The sequence below is a fragment of the Metopolophium dirhodum genome, chromosome 6 (genome assembly GCF_019925205.1).
Source record: "Metopolophium dirhodum isolate CAU chromosome 6, ASM1992520v1, whole genome shotgun sequence".
In the NCBI taxonomy this organism is placed as follows: Eukaryota; Metazoa; Arthropoda; class Insecta; order Hemiptera; family Aphididae; genus Metopolophium; species Metopolophium dirhodum.
In genome coordinates, this window is record NC_083565.1 from 9,396,258 (window position 1) to 9,417,262 (window position 21,005).

The 21,005-nt window shown below is 27.6% G+C and overlaps 1 protein-coding gene across 3 annotated transcripts; it reads left to right on the forward strand.

Moving 5' to 3' along the window:
* The first annotated feature begins 8,619 nt into the window (after positions 1-8,619).
* LOC132946507 (cardioactive peptide) lies at positions 8,620-19,953 on the forward strand. Of its 3 annotated transcripts, XM_061016543.1 has the most exons (6): positions 8,716-8,757; positions 9,018-9,057; positions 13,744-13,853; positions 15,251-15,320; positions 16,287-16,453; positions 19,712-19,953. In XM_061016543.1, exons 3-6 carry the CDS (start codon positions 13,761-13,763, stop codon positions 19,787-19,789), a joined length of 408 nt encoding a protein of 135 aa, XP_060872526.1. In that variant the 5' UTR covers positions 8,716-8,757; positions 9,018-9,057; positions 13,744-13,760; the 3' UTR covers positions 19,790-19,953. The 3 variants fall into 3 exon arrangements, with proteins under 3 accessions (XP_060872525.1, XP_060872526.1, XP_060872524.1); XM_061016542.1 differs by lacking the exon at positions 9,018-9,057 and having other exon boundaries at positions 8,620-8,757; XM_061016541.1 differs by lacking the exons at positions 8,716-8,757; positions 9,018-9,057 and having other exon boundaries at positions 13,716-13,853.
* Positions 19,954-21,005: the final 1,052 nt, after the last annotated feature.

Sequence of the window (21,005 nt, forward strand, 5' to 3'; positions counted from 1 at the left end):
AGTGGAATACCGTGCAAATTTCTACACAATGTTTGGACAATGTACTTACATAATATGTCATCGCAAAAAAAGTAATTACCTACCTAAAATACAAATCTAGCAAGATATTGATATAACAATATTCTATTGTTTCGTGTATATTAGAGGTGATTACTTTTGTGGTACATTTGAACCATTTGATTATATTCACTTTAGATAATTGATGGACTAACATATTATAATATTATAAATTATAGTTTGGCTCACAATACTCAGTAAACATTTTTTCAACCCAATATTATAAATCGTCTCTCAAAAAATCAAATTTGTATATTGTCATTTAAAACTTTATTGTATTATAATTTATTTTATATCGCTTGAATTTAAATTGAACGTAAGCGGAGTACTTATAAGTAATCTGAATTTACGTGAGTAATAGAATTAGCTGTTATTGTATAATCGATGAAAAAGTGTTAATTTTGTATGGTAAGTACATGTCTTTTTACAATTGTATTTATTCGGTATAATATAGAATAAAGTTGGACTTCCTATTAACGTACTTTGAAGTATATTTATTTATTTAATGAATTCTAATTTTCATCTATAATAATACAATTATTATTCTGATAAATAAGATTTGGTCACTAATGGCAACGGCCAAAGGCTGCGTGGACCGTGGAGGTGAGTTAGAAATATGCATGCATGGATAATTTAAATTAAATTTTAGAGGTATGAAAAAAAGTTTTTATACTCAACTAATATAATAGGTATATTATAATTGAATTGTACAAACATTTGTATAATACCATTGTTATAATAGAAGTAGTAACAAGTTTTTTAAATGATGTAGTAAGTTATAAACATTTTACGAGAAAAATCATTTACAAATACAGTAGAACTTGGTTACCTTTAACTTTTTATTTATTATCCTTGCACAACTTTTTTGCCAGTCCTTTCAACTTCGAGTTAACCAAGTCCAACTGTTGTCAAATAGTTGTTCTTAAATTACGAATATTTATATTAACATTATTTAAAAATCAAGTATTTTGTATAATATGATATGAAAAAGTAATAGTATTCTTAGGCTATAAATAATAACATACACACATATAGTAAGTTAAGGGAAGTAACGTTAAATATTTGTAGTTCTTTATAAATGGTAAAATAGTAGAGTGAATTCTTGGCTTATTAAATAAATATTTAATTAATGAATTTAATGTGGTCTCTACTTTAGAAGTATGTGGTGTTGTATTAGCAGAACCCCAAAATGTATAATTCCATAGCCCACGATATACTGTATTAGAAGTTAGGACTTTATATTATACCACTTGTTTAAGATTATCACACAGAATATTTTTAAGAGTTTTAAAATTATGAAAGAACTTTCTTAAGTCCAATATTAGTTTATCAATATGAACATTCCACTTCAAGCGGTTGTAAAAATATAGATTTAAATATTTGATTGAAACGGCCCAATTGAAGGCAGGTATCAAGTTGGAAAAACTAGCAATAGTTGTTATTAATATTAAACAAATTTATCTAATTTTGAATTAGAATCAACATTCATTTTAAATTGCTGAAATGTAGTTTTACAAAAATTAATTATCATTGAACGATGTATATTATAATATGATACGACGACCGGAAATTATAGCTCGGCCCACCAAAACCAGAACGGGCAATGTGAACACGTTAATAAATTATAAAAATAATAATCACTTATTATTAAAAGGTAAAACGCATATATTATGCAACTACACCATCTTTATTGTCTGTAACTTTAGGAACTACAGGTACTTTAAGACAGTCAGACATTGTAATAATAATAAATAATCATACACTTTTACATGAAGATGTATTACTACAGTTTTTGTTGTGCATATTTGTAATATTTCGTTAGTTTAGTACAGTTCAGTACTTAGCGCAGTCTCAATAAAATCATATCCTGTTAAATAATAAACAGTGTACGCGAGTTTTCAAATGCAATGTTTTCGGCATACATTAATTTAACTTACCATACTACTTGGTAATAATAAAATAAATTACTTATTAGAAATATCAAATATACTTAGTTTTTGGTAAAATAGTCTGACAGACAGTCTTCGCTCAGAATCGTTTTTCGTATGCAATGATTTATCATTGAACTCAAAATCAACACCGCATACATTGCAGTAACTTACTCCTCAATTAAGGTACACTCGACAACAATTGTACAGCAGATCGGTTACCTACTTTCCTTCTTTTTTAAAATGTTGATATACCTGTACCTGTGTGATGAAATCGTACCAATAATGAAGTGCCTGATCATTTTAAAACTTGATTTGTCAACAATTTATGTTGTATTTTATAGTATCTGTATGGTTTATTATTAATTATAAATACGTACCTTAACATTTTAGAATAACAAAAAGACAAAAAGTAATTCATTAGGATGTATATATATATAAATATTTTTTTTTTTATTAATTAACCCGCGGCAACTTAGGCCATTGGGTGTTTTTTAACTGTTGGAGAGGGTACTGTAGGTTTAAACACGTGTGTTTTGTGTTTGTTAGTTTGGCAGATTTTTTAGTGGGCACCCGTAGATATCTGCCATGCCCGGGGGGGGGATGGCGGCACTTCTCTCTGGACACCGTGATACTTGCCTGAAGAAAAATGCCACCCGCGGTCGGCATCGAACCGGCGCCGGTGTACGTCGCAACCGACGCCTTAATCCGCGCGGTCACTCCATCCCCCGATGTATATATCGTAAAACGACACACCTATTACTTTTGAGTTCACGACATATTTGATACTATTATTAAACCAGGTTAAAGTCTGAAAATATAGCTACCTATACAATCGATGAGTATAATATATATATATATATATATAATATTTACTGTCTAGTGTCAATATATTATGATTTACAAATATACAATAATGTACTTATTAATCAAATCTTATAGTGTAACTAACATAGGTAGGTACAATATAAATTATATGCACGCCGAGCTACCTACTGTAGATTTAAGTTAGCTTACATTGTAAAGCACGTTATGATTTCCATGACACGTATAGGGAATTCCAAACTTTAATAATTCAACAAATGTATTCATAGTATTGTTTCTAAAAAGGTTTTCGTATAAGCACAACCTACGGCCACTTTAAACTTTAATTTTCAATATATTAGAAATCATATATATGTATCTAATAAATCATTCGATAAATTGTGACTTGCGCACCAAAAATAAAACGAACTTGGGATGACCATCTGTGAATTTGTTTGTTGTTGTGATAGCCTAAACTTTTCTTATGTTGTTACAAAATATTATTTTAAATCATTTCATTAAATTATTTACATTTTAAATAAAACATTATACTATTATGTTTATTTTTTATAGGTACATTCACAAATTTCGTGGAACTTAAAGATAGCAAAATAACTATGTTTACGCAACTCACATATTTATGTTATTGTCATGCCGGTTTTAAAGAAAAACAAATGCAGGACAGTATTAAATAAAAAAATTAAATATAATATCATCATTGTCTTTTGAGATAATTTTTATATTTTCTTTTATAAAATATCTACAACTATATTATAGTATAGTGGTTTTGTTCTTGGTAAACTTTCTTAAATTGAATATGATTAATTATTCACAAGCAACTGATTGTATTACAGAACAATGGATTATACGACAGAGGAGATGTACAGATAAATACCAAAATAACTGTTAAAATCATAACTTATTTTTGTCCCCTTTTCTTATAGCTCTACAACAAAACGTATGCATTTAAAATAAATACATAGTTTTATAGTAACATACTATTAAAAATTACTTAACTTTTAAGTTCTTACAATTTTTAAGTAATTACGCGTTTTATGTGTTCAGAAGGTCGAGTCACGTTCTGCTTTTTAATTAATATACTGATTGTATTTATGGACATTTTATTATATTAGACATATTACATTATAATATCTATATGATATATTTTTATTATAAACATAATATTCAATAGGTATGTAAGTTGTAAATAATTTATTTTCTACCTAAATTTTACATTTAGGAACTCATTATTGTTCAAATTATCATATACTAAGTACGTTAAAATAATATATTTTACTGAATAGTAACAGATATTTAAGTGATAATATGTCAAAATAGAATAAGTACGCAGAGTACGTAGAGCGCAATATTTCAATGAAAGATCTTGGGAGGGAGTTAGCCCTTTATTTTATTATTCAGTTAGTCTTATGACTATTGCACAATGAGCAATTTCGTCCCCCACACCAACCTCCTCCTCCCCCCCCCCTATTCAATGTAATTACTTACACAACACATTCGTTGTTTCTTAATATAAAATAAAAACTATAATTACCTAACCATAAATGGCATACATTATGAGGGTGCTGATATCAAAACTGTGGGTACTTCCCAAATTTCACCTATGACATACGATCAATTAGTATCAATCATCATAATATATAATATGCACGTGGTAAATACAATCTGCCCGTGCGAAGCCTTATACCCACGAAGGTATAATAATTATAAACAGTAGCGCCAAACCGCCCAAACTTCTAAAAATTAATTTTGGCTAAATGAAAGTACGATGGCCCCGTGCCGCCGATATGGCCATGAATCTAACATTTCAACTTCGACGGAAAAATAAATTGTGAAAGCCTGATTTGTGTAACTTCCAAAAGAAACATCGATAATGAAATGCATCGTTATGAAATACACTTAGGTATTATAGGTACCTAATTTGATTTGATCATATGAGTAGGTACCTGTATATGTATAATAAGTATTTAATTATCTGTTGATATATTCATTAATTAATCTAACATTGTCTGGTGTGAATTTAAAAAAAGGGGTGACATTTGTGTACGGGTGCATGGTGGTCAGTGTGTGCGGTATACATTTAAAATAATCCCAGCTGACCTACATAAACGACGTACACCAAAATAATACACAAATATCTATAATGATAAAACACCAAGTATAAAGTTAGTTTAAAGTAATTCAAATTTATTTTAATATTTATAATGTAAAAAAATAAATATGTATCACCGTTTATTTATTTTATTACAAATCAAATCAAATTAATGTTCTACAGTGATTTTTGATATCAACCAAATCGCGGTTTTTTCTTCATCGCCCCGGGGATTAACCAGTACAAAAGCGAATAGCTTTTACTGAAACCTTAAAACTTATATCATTAGTAAAAACCTTTACCAATAACCACTGCATCAAATGAAAGTTTCTTTAAACGAGTGAAATCTTATTTAAACACAAATACGAGTATAATAGACGATGAAAAATTAAATTACTTTATGATGATTGCAACTAAAAAAGAATAAACTAGCAACATTAAATAATTATATGAAGCTGAATAGATGCATTCGCTAATTAGAAAAGCCACCAATATCAGTTTATTTAAAATTGTATTTAGTTTTTTATTCTTAGAGCTTTTTGAATGCACTTAAATGTTTGCAAAGTAATGATGTATGAATATTCATAAATGTCATTATTACATTGGGCTTGTATTTACCCTTTAACGCATTTGCCTTTAAGCTTTTTAGTTTTATTTGTAATACTTATATAGTTACATGAATTGGCTTCCACAGATATAATGACCATTAATTTGTCATTTATATTTTTTAATTATTATTTATTCTATCGTAACTGATGACGTGTTTAATATTATAATATTAAAAAAAAATTGAAATCAAGAAAATATATATTTTTTTGAAAAGTCTGTTTATACGAAATTTAAAAGTGCTATTATACTGCCTCTGTAATGCAAACCAAAGCCACCAGTGCTCAGAATGAGCCCCAGATTAAAAAAAAAAAATCGTCAGGGCTTGGCCTATAGACTTAAAGGTTCGTTGCCACAGTATATAGTGGTATACTGGTACTTATATTAGTATCATATAAATAATTTTCTTTCCAGCATCATTAGTTAATAATATTCGATTTTTATTAGATTTATATTTATTTGTATACATTTCAATTTCAAAATATATGCGATTGATTATGGTTCATTAACATTTGAAACGTTCCGATTATATCATACTAGATAGATCTTAGATTTTCTGGTGTACACAATTCATTTCTTGAACAATACTTGGACCGTAGACGACAATGTGCAGTGTTCGACTGTCGCTTGTACTCTTCTAATAACGTCTTGTAATTAATAGCTGTACGCTAGCTTGCTTGCTTATATCATATACCTCCACAACGATATCGTTTGTTATACGATACGCAGCGGTCAAGCATAAACTGTTTGTGAATCAATGGAATTTTTTTTTGACACGCGAAAACTTAACGGAATTTTTTCTCATTAGAGGGGCATTTATAATATGAGCTGAAAATACGCAGTTGGACATTCTAACCCGCACGACGAAAGTTTAACACACACAGGTATTTACAATAGTTTTCATACCTTAAAAACTTTAAAAAGAGCTCTTCAAACCCCCCACACAATACATATTAGTATAATACAGGTTAGTTCAATCGGATCATATTTGGCGGTTTTATATAGTATATTATACAATACTTATAATATTATTGTCCATGTTCATCACTTAACTTGTTTTTGTCCAAATACCTGACACTAGTTCCTTGCTTTATAAATACAACCGAACGGCATTGGTCTCGGGACTTCGCCGTCGTGTTTTTCTCTGTCAATACCTATATAAGTTGTTTGTTTTTTTTCATTTACGTAGAATTCCGAGAATACGGATTGTTTTTTTTTTGTTCACATTAAGTTTTTTAAAGTTTACATTTGAAAACTTCACGAAACACAGGTATTGTCATTATTATTTTTTTTGAATAAGTAAAAAGAATTCATTTGTTTGGATTTTCATTGTTTTATCCGTATAATAATATAATTCTGGACAAAAAAAAAAAATGCTAAATTTGTCCAACTTTTTTAATGAAAATTAAATTGTGATAATTTTTTATCATAATATTTTAATAATATATATTTCCTATTCCACTTATATAACGATCATTGCTTTTTTTTTATGTTAATATAACGTGCCTGCAGTGATTCTTTTCACGCTACTCGAGTCTCGAAGATGTAGTTTTTTTAACTGTCCGATCGATAGTAGGTATTTAATATCGTATTATAATTGAACGACAAACTTCACATAATTTAATTACAACCGTTCGTTATCATTATAATATATACAATATAAGCCGTGACAATAATATTGTTTCTCGGCTGCTGCTGCAGGAGCGAAGCACTAGCGATCCGACGTGTAGAGATTTACAAGGAGTAATATATTATTATTTTACAGATATATATTTCCATAATTCAATATAAATGCCGGTATTTCGAAATTGTTTTTCCCGATAATTCATTCAGATTTTGAAAGTATCAGACAGGTGAATTGATGTGCGCATATTGGACGATACTCGCGCGCGTATACAATATATATGTCTATTGTCTATATACGATAATACGAATACCTATAAACCTACATAAAATGTAAATGCATATTATACTTGGCACGGACGTTCGCGGGTATTATTTTTTTTATTATTATTATTATTATTGTTATTATTGTTTTAAACTGAAACGAAGAAATCTGAAAGAATAGTCTAATACAACACTGATCTTCTATATTACACGCGAGTCTTGAGAAACTTGCACTATAAATATATATATACATAATTGATAGTATACGTTGAAACCTCCTCATAACGGAATCGATCAGTATACCAACCGATTTTTCCGTTGAAAAGAAATTTTCCGTAGTTATAGGACGAAAGTATAATATGGGATGTACGTTATACGGGACAGTTGTAATGAGATTAAATATTTACATTATTATAGGTGGTCCATCATAAGAAGGTTTTACTATATATATAAAACCACTGCGAGTACAGTGGTAAAAATGTACGCTCTGTGTCGAATGTAAAATACCTACCCCACAAATATTTACGCAAAAAAACCATGGCCGACGGATCATGGTAGAATATGGTGGTCTGCACATGGTGTGTAGAATGTGGCGAAAATGTTTGAAAAACTTATGCCAAGTGTAACGCGTAACGTACATTTTTACCAATGTGGGTGGAGCTTAATATACAATATACCCTATACAGGGTGATTTAGCAAGCATGCTCACCTTATTTTAACCCTTGCTAATAACTAATAAGTAATAATTTTTATAATTTTGAAGTTTATTTAAAGATTTGATTTTTAAGTACTTAGATTTTCCACATCACGTATGAAGTGAGTCCTATGGTGATGCAACCTTCTTTTTTAAAACTATTAATATAATTAATAATTACTTAATATATTTCATATATCAAGAAATCGCGCGTGTAATAGCTTGAGAAGGACTGTCTAATATCCTTAGGATATTCGTCTCAATAAATCAGTAACTACCTATTTGTTTTTGATTTTGATACATCCCAACAATTAACAGTGAAAAAAGTGGTACTTGACCATAAAAAAAATGTTGTATAGCCATGCAGTTGTACTCCTTGAATATCGTAACAATTCTAAGTAGGTATTTGAAAATACAGTCTTTCGGATAATTAAAGAAAATGAGGTGGGGTGAGCAATGATCAGGCTCGGTGAATTACCTAAATGTAGGGGTGGTTTTGTGGGCATTCATTCTCACACGTCTTATATACAGTACGCGTATAACGAAAATCGTGATAAGCGCTCGTTGCGGACGATACGAAAACCTTCGCCTATAAAAACGGACATTTACACACGCTCACAGTGATTGTTTGTTTTTGTGTTTCTGATCAATGTGCATCTGACTTGCGACAGGTAAGCCTTATACTTATAAAATGTTGTATTAAATAATAATCATGGAAATTTATTAATTACCTACTACGCGTTCGAAAATTATATACATGCATTCGTGCAAATAAACACTGATTGTTATTAATTATGAGTGTAGAGTACAATTGTTATTTTAACATATTTTGATTTATTTTATGAAATTAAATATTCACATTGAGAAAATAATTAATCCAATTTATTATACCTATAAATAATTTTTATTCAATATTATTTGCTTTCGCCAGGTATTACAGCTCAACAAATTAAATTTAAATACATTACAAGGTAAATACAATATGATATTCTATAGTAATAACAGTTTTATAGAACCATAGCTGAATTTTCATTTTTTTTTTAAGTAGTTGTCCCTAAATTATTAAGTTCATATGGAAATTATAAACTGACAAATAATTAAGTTCACGCCGGGAAAAAAATGTACTTAAAAAAAAAAAATGATTTGGAAAGGAATGAAAGACATTGTTGCAAGGATCTAAACATATTATATTATAGTGGCATAGGTTTGGGAATTACATGATAAGTAGTTATTTTTATTAAAATTAAACCATTTATATATTACTGTTAAAATATCATAAAAAAAAAAATTAACCAAATATGAAAACACGAGAGTCAAATACAATTACACAGCATATATGTAGGAGAAGAATTACAAGTTAGAATTGGATCCCCAATCAAACATAAATATTATCAACTTCTTAAAGGAAACGAAATTATGCAAACGATAACTTAAGCGTACATTATATACATTTTAAATAAGATTTTAAACTAATAACTTTAGATTTTTATGTTATTTGGATGAATAAAATAAAAAAGTGTATAATTGTCAATATTATATTATATTATATTATATTATATTATATTATATTATATTATATTTGTGTTGATCAGATAATTAATGTAAATTACAAAATCAAAATTCGATTATTTTTTTACAAAGTTTTAATTAGTTTCTAAATTTGATATCACTCTATATACTATCGTTTTATTTAAATCATCTCAAAGCCTAACACATATTATGTTAATTTTTATTTGGTTAAGTTTAATCTAAATATGAATTTATATTACAAATTTCCCATTCTTTTTTTTTTAAATAGTTATATTTTTACACAGTTTTATCGACTATTCTTTGGATTTTATTGTTTTAATAATAATATACATGCTAAGCTTAAGACCAATTAATTAATTATATCAAAAATATTTTTAAATAGCTATTTATTAGTTACCTATAATTAGTTATAGTTAGTACACTAATTGTAAGTAGTTTTTTTTATTCAAACCATATAACATATAGGACATTAGACATTACTCACATTAGGATGAAATCAGTAATATTGTATCATATGGGTAGTTTGTTAAACGATTTTTCGTACAAAATGTTTGGTTAAAAATCGAGCTATGTACATTATAGTTTTTAAAGTGCCTACCTACAACCTACTATAGTTATATTATTCCAACAATTAAGATTTAATTGAGTTAAGTGGTTAATTCACCAATACTTTCTATGCTAAGTAAATCGCCATTTTATTTTCGTAAAACGAATGTAAAAACATAAGTTATAGTAGGCATGTAGTATACTGTATAGGTAGTGTGAATACTGAATAATAATAATGTACAACTTAATAAATATATTATATTGTTTGTCAGCGTTTTTCTGACCATAGATACTTATATATATATAGTATTATATTAGCGCTGTATATCATTGTATTCATTTGATTTGATTTTCAAAAAAACTTAAACAATTACATATATTATTATGTATTTAATTTATTTAAATTATTGCAACCAAACAAAAAATCAGTCTGGCCAATGATTTTTTTCGGCTGTTTGAACATAATAATTGATCATCGCACTCGCCCTGACTCTTGAGCAAGCCTACGTTTTGTTATTAATATATAGTATTGTAAATTCTATAATCCATCGCATTTGTGTGTGAGGAGGGTCGGTTATCCTCGAAAAAACGCAGTTCACTGGTAAAATTAAAACCAAAATATTATGTAAGTACGGGTAAGTAGTCTCTTCACCAAAAGAGATTCAAAAATGCACTTTACTAAATATTTTGCAGATGTTGTACAAGAATAAGGTATGATGAATATATATATTATTTAAAATATAATATAGCCATGTAGGGAAGTGGTAAATATTTATTTATTTTTAAAATGCAATCATATTAAAAACCGTTAAAAACTGTACTGCAGGTGCTTTTATAAACTTTTAAAACTTTTAAAACGACATTTTCATTTAAATTTAGTTTATAAATACTTGGTTACTAGATTTGTATGAATTTTAGTTTTGAATAATAATATTTCTACAATGAAATGGCTGATTTGTTATTTTATGAAAATTATTCATATAAAAAATCAAAACTAATGGCGCTGCAATTACCGTAAACTTCACTCTTTTTGTGAACTAACCGGATGACTGTGGTGTGATGTGTAATGTGTTAGGAAAACTGTCTAAGAATGTTTTCTCTGTAACGAGTGAGTTTTCACCAATAACACAATATTTTATTGCAATAAAAGCTAAAAAAAATTTATACATGGATAAGACTTGTTTTGGGGCTCCAAAATAGTGTAAAATTTTACATATTTCATATGATTTAAAAACTGATTGTAATAAAAGGTTGATTATCGATTACATTTTTAAATCAATTCGTTTAACACACATATTATTTTTTCAAATATTTATTATTATTATCTTTTTCAAGGAATCAAGTGGTTTTATAACAATTTTTTTATATTATTTACGGTAGGTAATATAAAAAATCTAATAAAATTAATTAATGGAATAAATTAAACTTTCAGGATAATTTATATAGAGAGATCGCAATAAAACAATTTGTAAGAAAGTTAGTCTTGTAATTTGTATAAAAAAATTAATTATTCATTTTAAACACTCAAAGATTTCTAGGAAGATACTATATACATTGAAATGCAAAAGACTTAATTCGTGTCAATAATTTTAATTATTCGACCAATCATTATTTTGAAAACACTAATCCGATTAGGTAGGTATTTAAAATATAGATTTTCTATGTGATTTATTACCTTTTATTAATGAATAAATATTTGTCCCTAATAAATTAATGTATGTGTCATTATTTAATTAACAATTTTATCATTTTATGTCTTATCGTTTATTTTAATTATAAATATATTATACAAAGGATGTTTTTTGAAATGTTAAGTCTAAATAAAGCTATCATTAACTGAATCTTCTCATAACAAGAAATACTAAATAATGCAAATACTTAATATTATATAGTTTTAGTATGTTTGTACATAAATAAACATTTGATATCTTACTAATTATTAAATTTTCCAATTGAATTAACTTAAACTTTTAATTTGAAAAACTTGATTATTTAGTTTTTGTCCGATAAAAACAACTAAACAACAAAGGATATATATTATTTTAATTATTATGACAAATATGCAATCTTTAGACAATAAATTATTAAATATTATGATTGGAATTGTGGTGAATATTACAAATTTACATATAGAGATAAAAATATCTCCACCAGACAGGATAATTTTCAGTACAATTTAAATAATTATTATGGATTTAACTTCTAATGAGTAATGGCTGTCTAACTAATTTTTAAATGATAAATATTTTTATAAAAATTATTGTACGAACAATTAAATAATTTACCATTCATATTTTAAATAAAAGTAGGGATACACGAATTTAGATTTAGTCTTACAATACCTATGTAATTTTGATATAACGTTAAAGGATAATCATTTTGACGTTGGACATTTTAGGATTCTGAAAACGTACAATAAATAAAAATTAAAACCATTAAAATATACCCAATGTATAAGACAACGAGTGTTTCATGTTGAAAAATACCCATTCTTACGGTATAGTCGTACAGTAATATAATACTTATGTATATAAAATAGATAAAACACATAATAATATGTAATAAAATAAGTAAAAAATAAAAAAATAGAAAAAGTAAATAGTAATAAAATGTACATTGTGCACGAGTCGTACAACCTGAAAGCCTCATAATAATAATAATATAATAACGCACCATATAAAAATGTTTGAAAGTACCTAAATTTGACTCTCCCTTTATGTATATAGTATATAATATAATATATATATATATACTAAATGTAACGGGGGTGGACTGGGGCTATAAATCAGCCACGAAAAACTGGCATAATCGGTCCTTCCAATTATATACTTATTAGTCCTCTAGTCCACCCACAATTATTATGAAATTTAAAACGTAAGAGGCTGCATTAAAAAATAATGGTCAGATTCTCCGATTGGATGTAATTTGTACTTTTAGATTCTTACATCAATAATTTGTGGAAACGAATAATATTATCTTACATTTAAAAACATCTTATTTGACAATTTGTCACACGAAAATATCACTTGAAATAGAGGCCCTGGTTTGCATTGTCCTAGGTGGATATTGCAACATCACCAACCTGGAAAGTCCACCACTGTCTATAGGTACTAAGTAGGTAGCTACTCTAACTTATATTATCTTTGTTAAACATTTTAGCTTTCAATTCGCTCATCTAAACTATTTATTTTATTTAAACACTCATTATATCCAAAAGTATGTGTATTTTTTGAAATAATTATATATTCGTATATTTTTTAAAGTCATTTCAGAATATAGTATTTTTTATTATTATTATGTATAATGTTTTAAATGACAACAATAAAATTAGTAATATAATGTTTTTAAAAAATATGGTTTTGTAATGACTTTATAAGATTTAAATTGTGTAAATTTCAAAAAACGTTAATCATTTTCAAGAAAATAAGTGCTTACCTTTAAAAATTTACATTGTATACACGAGTATAATCCATATCGGTCTGTAATGGTTTTATTATTGTTATCTACTTTTTTTTACATGTCTCAATAAACAAATTATTATCATACGTGTTTGTGAACTTGTAAAATTATGTTTGCACAAGGCCATTCATCGACAGCCATGAATCCATCAATTCTGACCCTCGTCTGGATGAGTATACTAGTATCTCTAGTCCAAACTGTGTTTGCCGACGACGTCATTATGCAAAAAAGGGTAAACTATTACACACATTAATACTATTTTATGACATTTTATAAACCAATGTATTATAATAATAAATTATTGTTAATCGATCAGTACCTATACCTATTGCTTTTCTTAAAACTTAATTTTCAACATTTGTTATCATTATGTTATTATATTTCACTAAAAAAAGTACAGAATGTTTTCATTTATACATAATAATATAATATTGTGATCATGTCCATGCCCGTATACAATGAATAAGGATTGGTCGCAGATGAGTTGTACCAATATAAATTGCAAAATTAAAAAAATTGTTTGTATTGGTACTTTTTTGTAATTATTACCAATAGTTTAATACAATAAATCATAACGCATCTCGTGTTATGTTGCACTATCTGACAAGTTCGTCTTTGGTTACGATGATAAGCATAGATACTTTTAATTTATGTTTTGTTTTTTATCTGATCTAATCGTTTAACGTCCAATAACAACGTATTAACAACGGACGTGGTAGTGGGTTTTCCGGATGTCTGCATGTTAGTCTATCTGGGTAAACACCAATGCCTCCGCTATAAGGGCAAATAAAATATATTTATAATATAATATTACGTCATAGATAAATTATACGTGTCGAGTAAAACCTCTGTTGCACTCGATTATATTATTTTTATCGAAGAGTTTTCAAGTATTAAACATTCTAACATTATTTTCGGACACTCTTGAAAACCATAATAAACACATATTATTATATGTTGTCCCAAGCAATTTGTCAGTCTGAAGCGTTTACGAATGTACAAATCTATGTACAATATACACCATTTATTTGGAATGCGATCGATAAATCGACAATTATTTTACCTATACATAACCTGAATAATGTATGCAGTTATCATTTTGATGGTTTCAACCATATAATATAATTGGCGAGCCGTTCGAGACTATAATAAACGATGCACATAATTTATTTCATAACTATTGTATTTTGGACTTCACGCATTCACATTGCGCCGAAACAATTCATTTGTACCAATAAAAGGCATCTACTTTACTTGATTATAATTTTAGGTAATAATTATTATGTCTGCGAACATTGTTTTAATCGGGAAAATAAGTTTAATAATTAATATCATCATAATGTTCAAGTATGTGAAACATAAATCTTCACTTCTTCGATTCTACTAAAATAATATATGTCTTTAATAATTGTTATAGGTGCCTATTGTAAATTATAATTTTAAAAATTACTTGATGGTCGTATACATCGATTTTACTAGCTTAGATAATATCTGAATTTAAATATAATACCTATAATATAATTATGTACTGACTTAAAATAGTCAGAAAAATATTATGCATACAATAAAAGAGTAGATTAGTCTAATTATATTTATCACAGTTCATTAAATATGGATTTGTTTTAACAGTATTTCGACAACGATAATCCGGTAGCTGAACCAATCAGGAGGAAAAAACCATTTTGCAACGCATTTACAGGTAAGGAAAACGTTTACATTATACTATAATATTATTGATGTTGATTGCTAATAGTTAGCTAAAAAACAACATAATATCTATTTTATTTTTTTAATCACGCTATAATTATTATGGTCTTAATCAACCCACTAAAATAAAACTATTGTAATATATATATTGACTTACTCCTCAATGATGAGGAGGTACACTCGACACCTCACTGTACAGCATACCAGTTACCTACCGTCTAATGCAATTCTTTATTTTTTTGCACCTTCATCATCACCTAAAAACTATTTTCATAGAAAAACAATAGACCCCTATTGCTATCTATTTACACGCATCGTGTAACAAAATATTAGTAATGATATCAGTAAAATAGTAAAATATAGATAGGTATGACCACGCATTGTAAATTCAGAACAGTATAGTTTAATATAATGATAAAATTGATTGATTTGAAATCGATGTATTTTCCTATTTTAATTATATTTGGTCATCCTACCTGCACGTATCAGTTGACCTGTGCATAAAACGGTGCGATGTCGTTTAATATTAACCTGTTCTACATTTTCCAAATATATTTTTTTTATCACCCCTTCCCACCGATTGATTGTAAAAACGACTGCAGGAGTCTAGCTGTGGTTACTTAAATTCTAAATTTGCACCCATGTCTACAGTTCTTTAAAGAACTGTATTTTCTGTACTTTTTCCGTTGTGAAATTGTGTGTATAATGTATAATAATATATTTCCATATTAACGCACATAGTAATAGTAATAGTCATTATAAAAGTAACTAAAAATTGTTAAATATTATGAAAAGAATAACATATCAAATGTGCACCAAAAGCTTACAACAGAACTACATTAGTTAATTATAATTGGGCTACTATTATATACATGGTTTTAATGATATTTATATATTTTTTTATATAATGAGTTTCGTGTGTTTTATAAATGAGTTATTAAATTAATTAACTCTGTAGGTTGTGGTCGTAAGAGATCGGATGAATCAATGGCCACCTTGGTCGATCTTCGTTCAGAACCGGCTGTCGAAGAGATCAGCAGGCAGATAATGTCTGAGGCTAAGCTCTGGGAGGCAATTCAAGAAGCCCGACTTGAATTAATACGCCAACAAAGACAAAATAAAGCAGTAAGTTTAACTCACAAATTAATTATTTTTTATACCTAGCAATATGGTCAATCTCTACTTCTACTTCACTACTTATTTCAAATAATATAGCACGAACTTCAAGTTATATAGCCATCTATATTATACACTTACATGATTTTCCAGGCCTTATTTTATTAGCGATAAAGGGTTGTAGGGTATCTCGATAGGTAGTTATTACTCAGTAGCTAGACTCAGATTCTCACAAATGATACATGGTGCTGCTATTATAGTGACGTTACCTATACTTACTACCTAATAAATAATGTGAGTTTTTTTTGTTTTTATTCATTTAGACTATTTTTTAACAATGGCAATAGTTGAATTTTTAAGTAAATTTACGAGCTTGTGAGGATAAACTTAAGATTGCCATAATAGATGTAGTATAATGGAATCATACAGTAGCAAGAAAATTAAAAATAAATAGATAGTTTTTATAATGTTAAAAATTGAAAATATGTATCAGTACATAAATTAATACTACCATTTATAAACCATTTAATATTAAGTCATATGATATTATAATATAATATTTTAGTAGACAACAGACAGTGAAGTTAATAACTCTAAATATCCATAAGTATTACTGTCGATCGTGTTTGTGAGAGGATACAAATATTTATTTTATTTTCATATATAGTTTGGAATTAAACTTAAAAGAGAAATCGTATCCAGTTGAAATTTCAAGTTATAACTTCATAAGTAATGTAAACAACAAATAAGTCAACAATGTAGGTACATTTCTTTAAAAGTAAATATACCAGATTTTATATCTTATTTGTGTAAATAGCAATTTTATTTTTATAATTTTTTTCTGATGTTGTAAAAAACAATGTATTAACCCCAGAAAATTGTAAAAGGCAATTATTTTAAAGGTTAACACTTATTCTCAAAAAGTATTAACATTTTTAGAAATATTTATTTATATAATTTCAAAACTATTATATAGGTAAGTTCTATTATATACTATATACTTATAAATAAAAAAAAAATTTACTATGTTTAATCATTAATATATACTTTAAGTTTTTACTATTTTGAATGACTGCATCGCGTTTTTATTACCATACTCCGAGTTAAAATATTTTTCAGGAATTTTGATGTTTTAAATCGAATTTCAAACGAATAGCCAGTTAATAAGTTTTAAGTATTTAAAGTTCGCAGATAATCGGAGTGGAGTGGCATCACATATCTAAACTTTAAACACTTATAAATAATTTTAAAAAACTATAGCTAAATGTTGTACTGTAATGACTTCTTAAAATAATTTATGAAAGATATTGTCAAAAACGTTAATACTTTTCAAGAAAATTGTAGTGTTTACCTTTAAAAAAATTGAACCTGTATACATATTAAGCGTATTGTAAATGTATAATATAATATAATACATTATATAATGATATGTACCTATATATATATATATATATACCTTTTAAACTATATGAATAGAATTCTATTCTCAGCACGTCCTGTAAAAAGTTGTCAAACAGTGCCATTAGATTTTTTTTTTCGAAATTGACCCGTAAATCCCCATGGAATAAAATGTTTACAAAACGAACTTACCGGGCACGGATATTGTATATATATACGGAGTGTATATTATACGTACACTTGCGACCTTCTTTGAGGCGTCGACCAAATGTAAATAGACGACGGACAAGCAAAGGCGTATTAAAACACCATCGTTTCGAGATTTAGAAATTTAATAGCACGAATGAACACGAATATAATATTATTACTCGCTCATATAAATAAGAAACAGTAGCGGCAAGTACCTATACAACAATCTAAGTCCGCTGTACCGCAACAATACTTTACAACATCGTTGATTATTATTTTATTTTAAAACGTATTATACCTACCCACGAGACCTGCAGTAACTCTATGGATATTTTTCTACGGGAATCAGCGGCGTTTAAAATATTTTTGCGGGGCAACTGTATGCACGCCGTTTACCATTACCTCAATACATATCTATATATTTGTATGTCTATTGCACGTAATAGTTAAAATTATAAATTCACCAAACAGAATGATTTGTATAGAGTATGGTATAAATTTAACGCTAAATATTTGAAATATTATATAATCTCGAAAGCGAGTGTTGAAATTTTATTTTATAAATAGGTACATTTCTGTATTGAGAACTGCAGCGTACGCCATACGTCGAACTACAAGATATAACAGAAATGAATTACATAGGTATTCATTACAATTCATCAGATGTAATTAGCCAACTATTCAACACGTTTTGAACTAATCAATATTAAATATTTTTTTTTTAAATGAACAGCTATAATAATAACAACTATTATAATGTCTAAAAAAAAAAAAGTTAATTCATAGTTATATCAGTGGCGTAATTAGGAATTTGGTTTGGGAGGGGATATAAGTTTTTAGCAAACATGAATGGTCATTATCAATACTTTGATCAAAATGTTAACGGTAAATACAAAGTTTTTTTTGGGGGGAGGGGAACCATCCCCCTAAGCCCCTCCCTAATTACGCTCCTGAGTTATATAGTTGATTACATCAGTCGGTTCTTTCTGTTATATCCTGTAGGGCCTACAGTGTGGGCTGTAGTATACGAATGTACGACTATAAATGTCTATTATGAAATTGTACGATTGGGTTTTAATTGAGTAATTGCCATGATTTGGGTATATGTTATCACTTATCATCATATAATGTAATGCTGTAGCGCATCTACGGGGGGATAAAGTGGGGGGGAGGGTCAAATGTTGTACACAATACAACATGTATATTATTTAATAATATGAATATAATAATATTATATTGTATAATATACTGAATGTCTATTACAAATTGTTTACCCCTTCCCCCCAACCCCTTGAAAAAATCTTAGATACACTACTGATGTAATATTGTTTTATATTAACGAACAGGTATCAATCTATGTTTTTTTATTTCAAATTTTTTATTTTGAAGTCTTGGGAAACCGCTTGTTTATACAATTGTTAGATATTAATAATTTCTGAAGTTTGTCTTCACTATTCTAATAATACTGATGACGATATCAAGTGGAATATAAAATGAAATAATAATTCAGTCCACGGAAAGTAATAGGTTGGCAATGTCGGCATTAAATATTAGGTATATATGTATGTAATAAAAATGTAACCTAGGTACTAAAAAGGTACCTATACTGTAAGTTATCAATTGGTTTGTTTTCATTATTGGCAATAACATATTTTACATTACCTTTGTTTAAACTTTCAGGAAAGAATGGACGTGAAACCTTATCCCATTGGTCTAAGAAGAAAACGTCGATCACTTGCCACCAGTGACAAATGTTAAGATATTCATCAGATCTGTGAAATTTCTTTTATTATAATTATAATAATTATTATAATCTCCTTATAGTAAATTATTTAAGTAAATAAGTCAGATAATACTAATACTATACACCTACATTATTTTGTGAAAATTTTAAACCTGCAAATATAAAAGTTTAAAGGGAATACGATTCGCATTACAATTTGAAACCTTACCTAGATTTATATTCAAAATATAGATGAATTTATTAATCAAATAAATATTTTTTGTTGAAATTATCAATAAAAAAACAACAATGTTTATAAAATATTTGATTTTTATTATGAGTAAATATTGCATTTAATTTTAAGGTTATTACTTATTAGTTATTACTTTAATACTTTTAACTTATCATGCCTAATTATTTATAAATATTAATAAGTAGGTAACTTAAAAACGAGTGTTTAGTTGTTGGTAGGTATCAACTAGGTACATATAAAGGCAAACTTAGTAAAATAGTACGGTACGGTTTAACGTTTAGAAAAATCAAATTGAGTAGGTATTATAATAACATAACAAATATAATATAATATTTTAATAATTATTCATAAATAAATGTAATTTGTTTTGTTCTTCTTTAAATAATAAGACAATCGATTAACAATAAAATAATACATACAATAAATAGGAATACACACCTATAAAAGGAAAATCGATTTTTTATAACTTACTTATTATAAAGGTATTAGATTGTTATTACAATTTACAGAATATTACAATAAGAGTTTTTTTTTTTTTGTATTAAATTATTATTACAAAATATTATGGTAAGAATTTTGTTTAAGGTTATATAATATTAAAAATGGTACCTACATATAATTGTTGACGCATATCACAGTGTTACCACTATGTTATACACCTCCCCTCCTGTAAACTGAAGCTCCGATGTAGGTGCCATCCGACTTTAGGATTTGAGCTTGTACTGGAATTAATTTGCTGGTATGATAGAAATTGGTTTCCTTACGCTTTTTAGCCCCCTCCACTTCATACATTTTTTTATAATCCGAACTCGTCTACTTCTCGTCTAATTTGTTTCTGTAATTCTGTTATTTTTATTACCGTTTTCAATGCACATTAAAGTGAATTACACACTGGGCGATTCAAACGCGCGCGTCCGCGTTTTAAAAACGTCGCGATTTCAAGACACGAACGCGCATTCCTTACCCATTAGACGCATTCGTCGGCGTTTTAAAATCGC

Bases quoted from the DNA above. Each gene is read 5' to 3' on its own strand.
- LOC132946507 (XM_061016541.1), top strand. From the start codon at position 13,731: ATGTTTGCACAAGGCCATTCATCGACAGCCATGAATCCATCAATTCTG. The intron at 15,321-16,286 runs GTAAGGAAAACG...TTAACTCTGTAG, and splicing joins ATTTTGCAACGCATTTACAG to GTTGTGGTCGTAAGAGATCG. The intron at 16,454-19,711 runs GTAAGTTTAACT...TTAAACTTTCAG, and splicing joins AACAAAGACAAAATAAAGCA to GAAAGAATGGACGTGAAACC.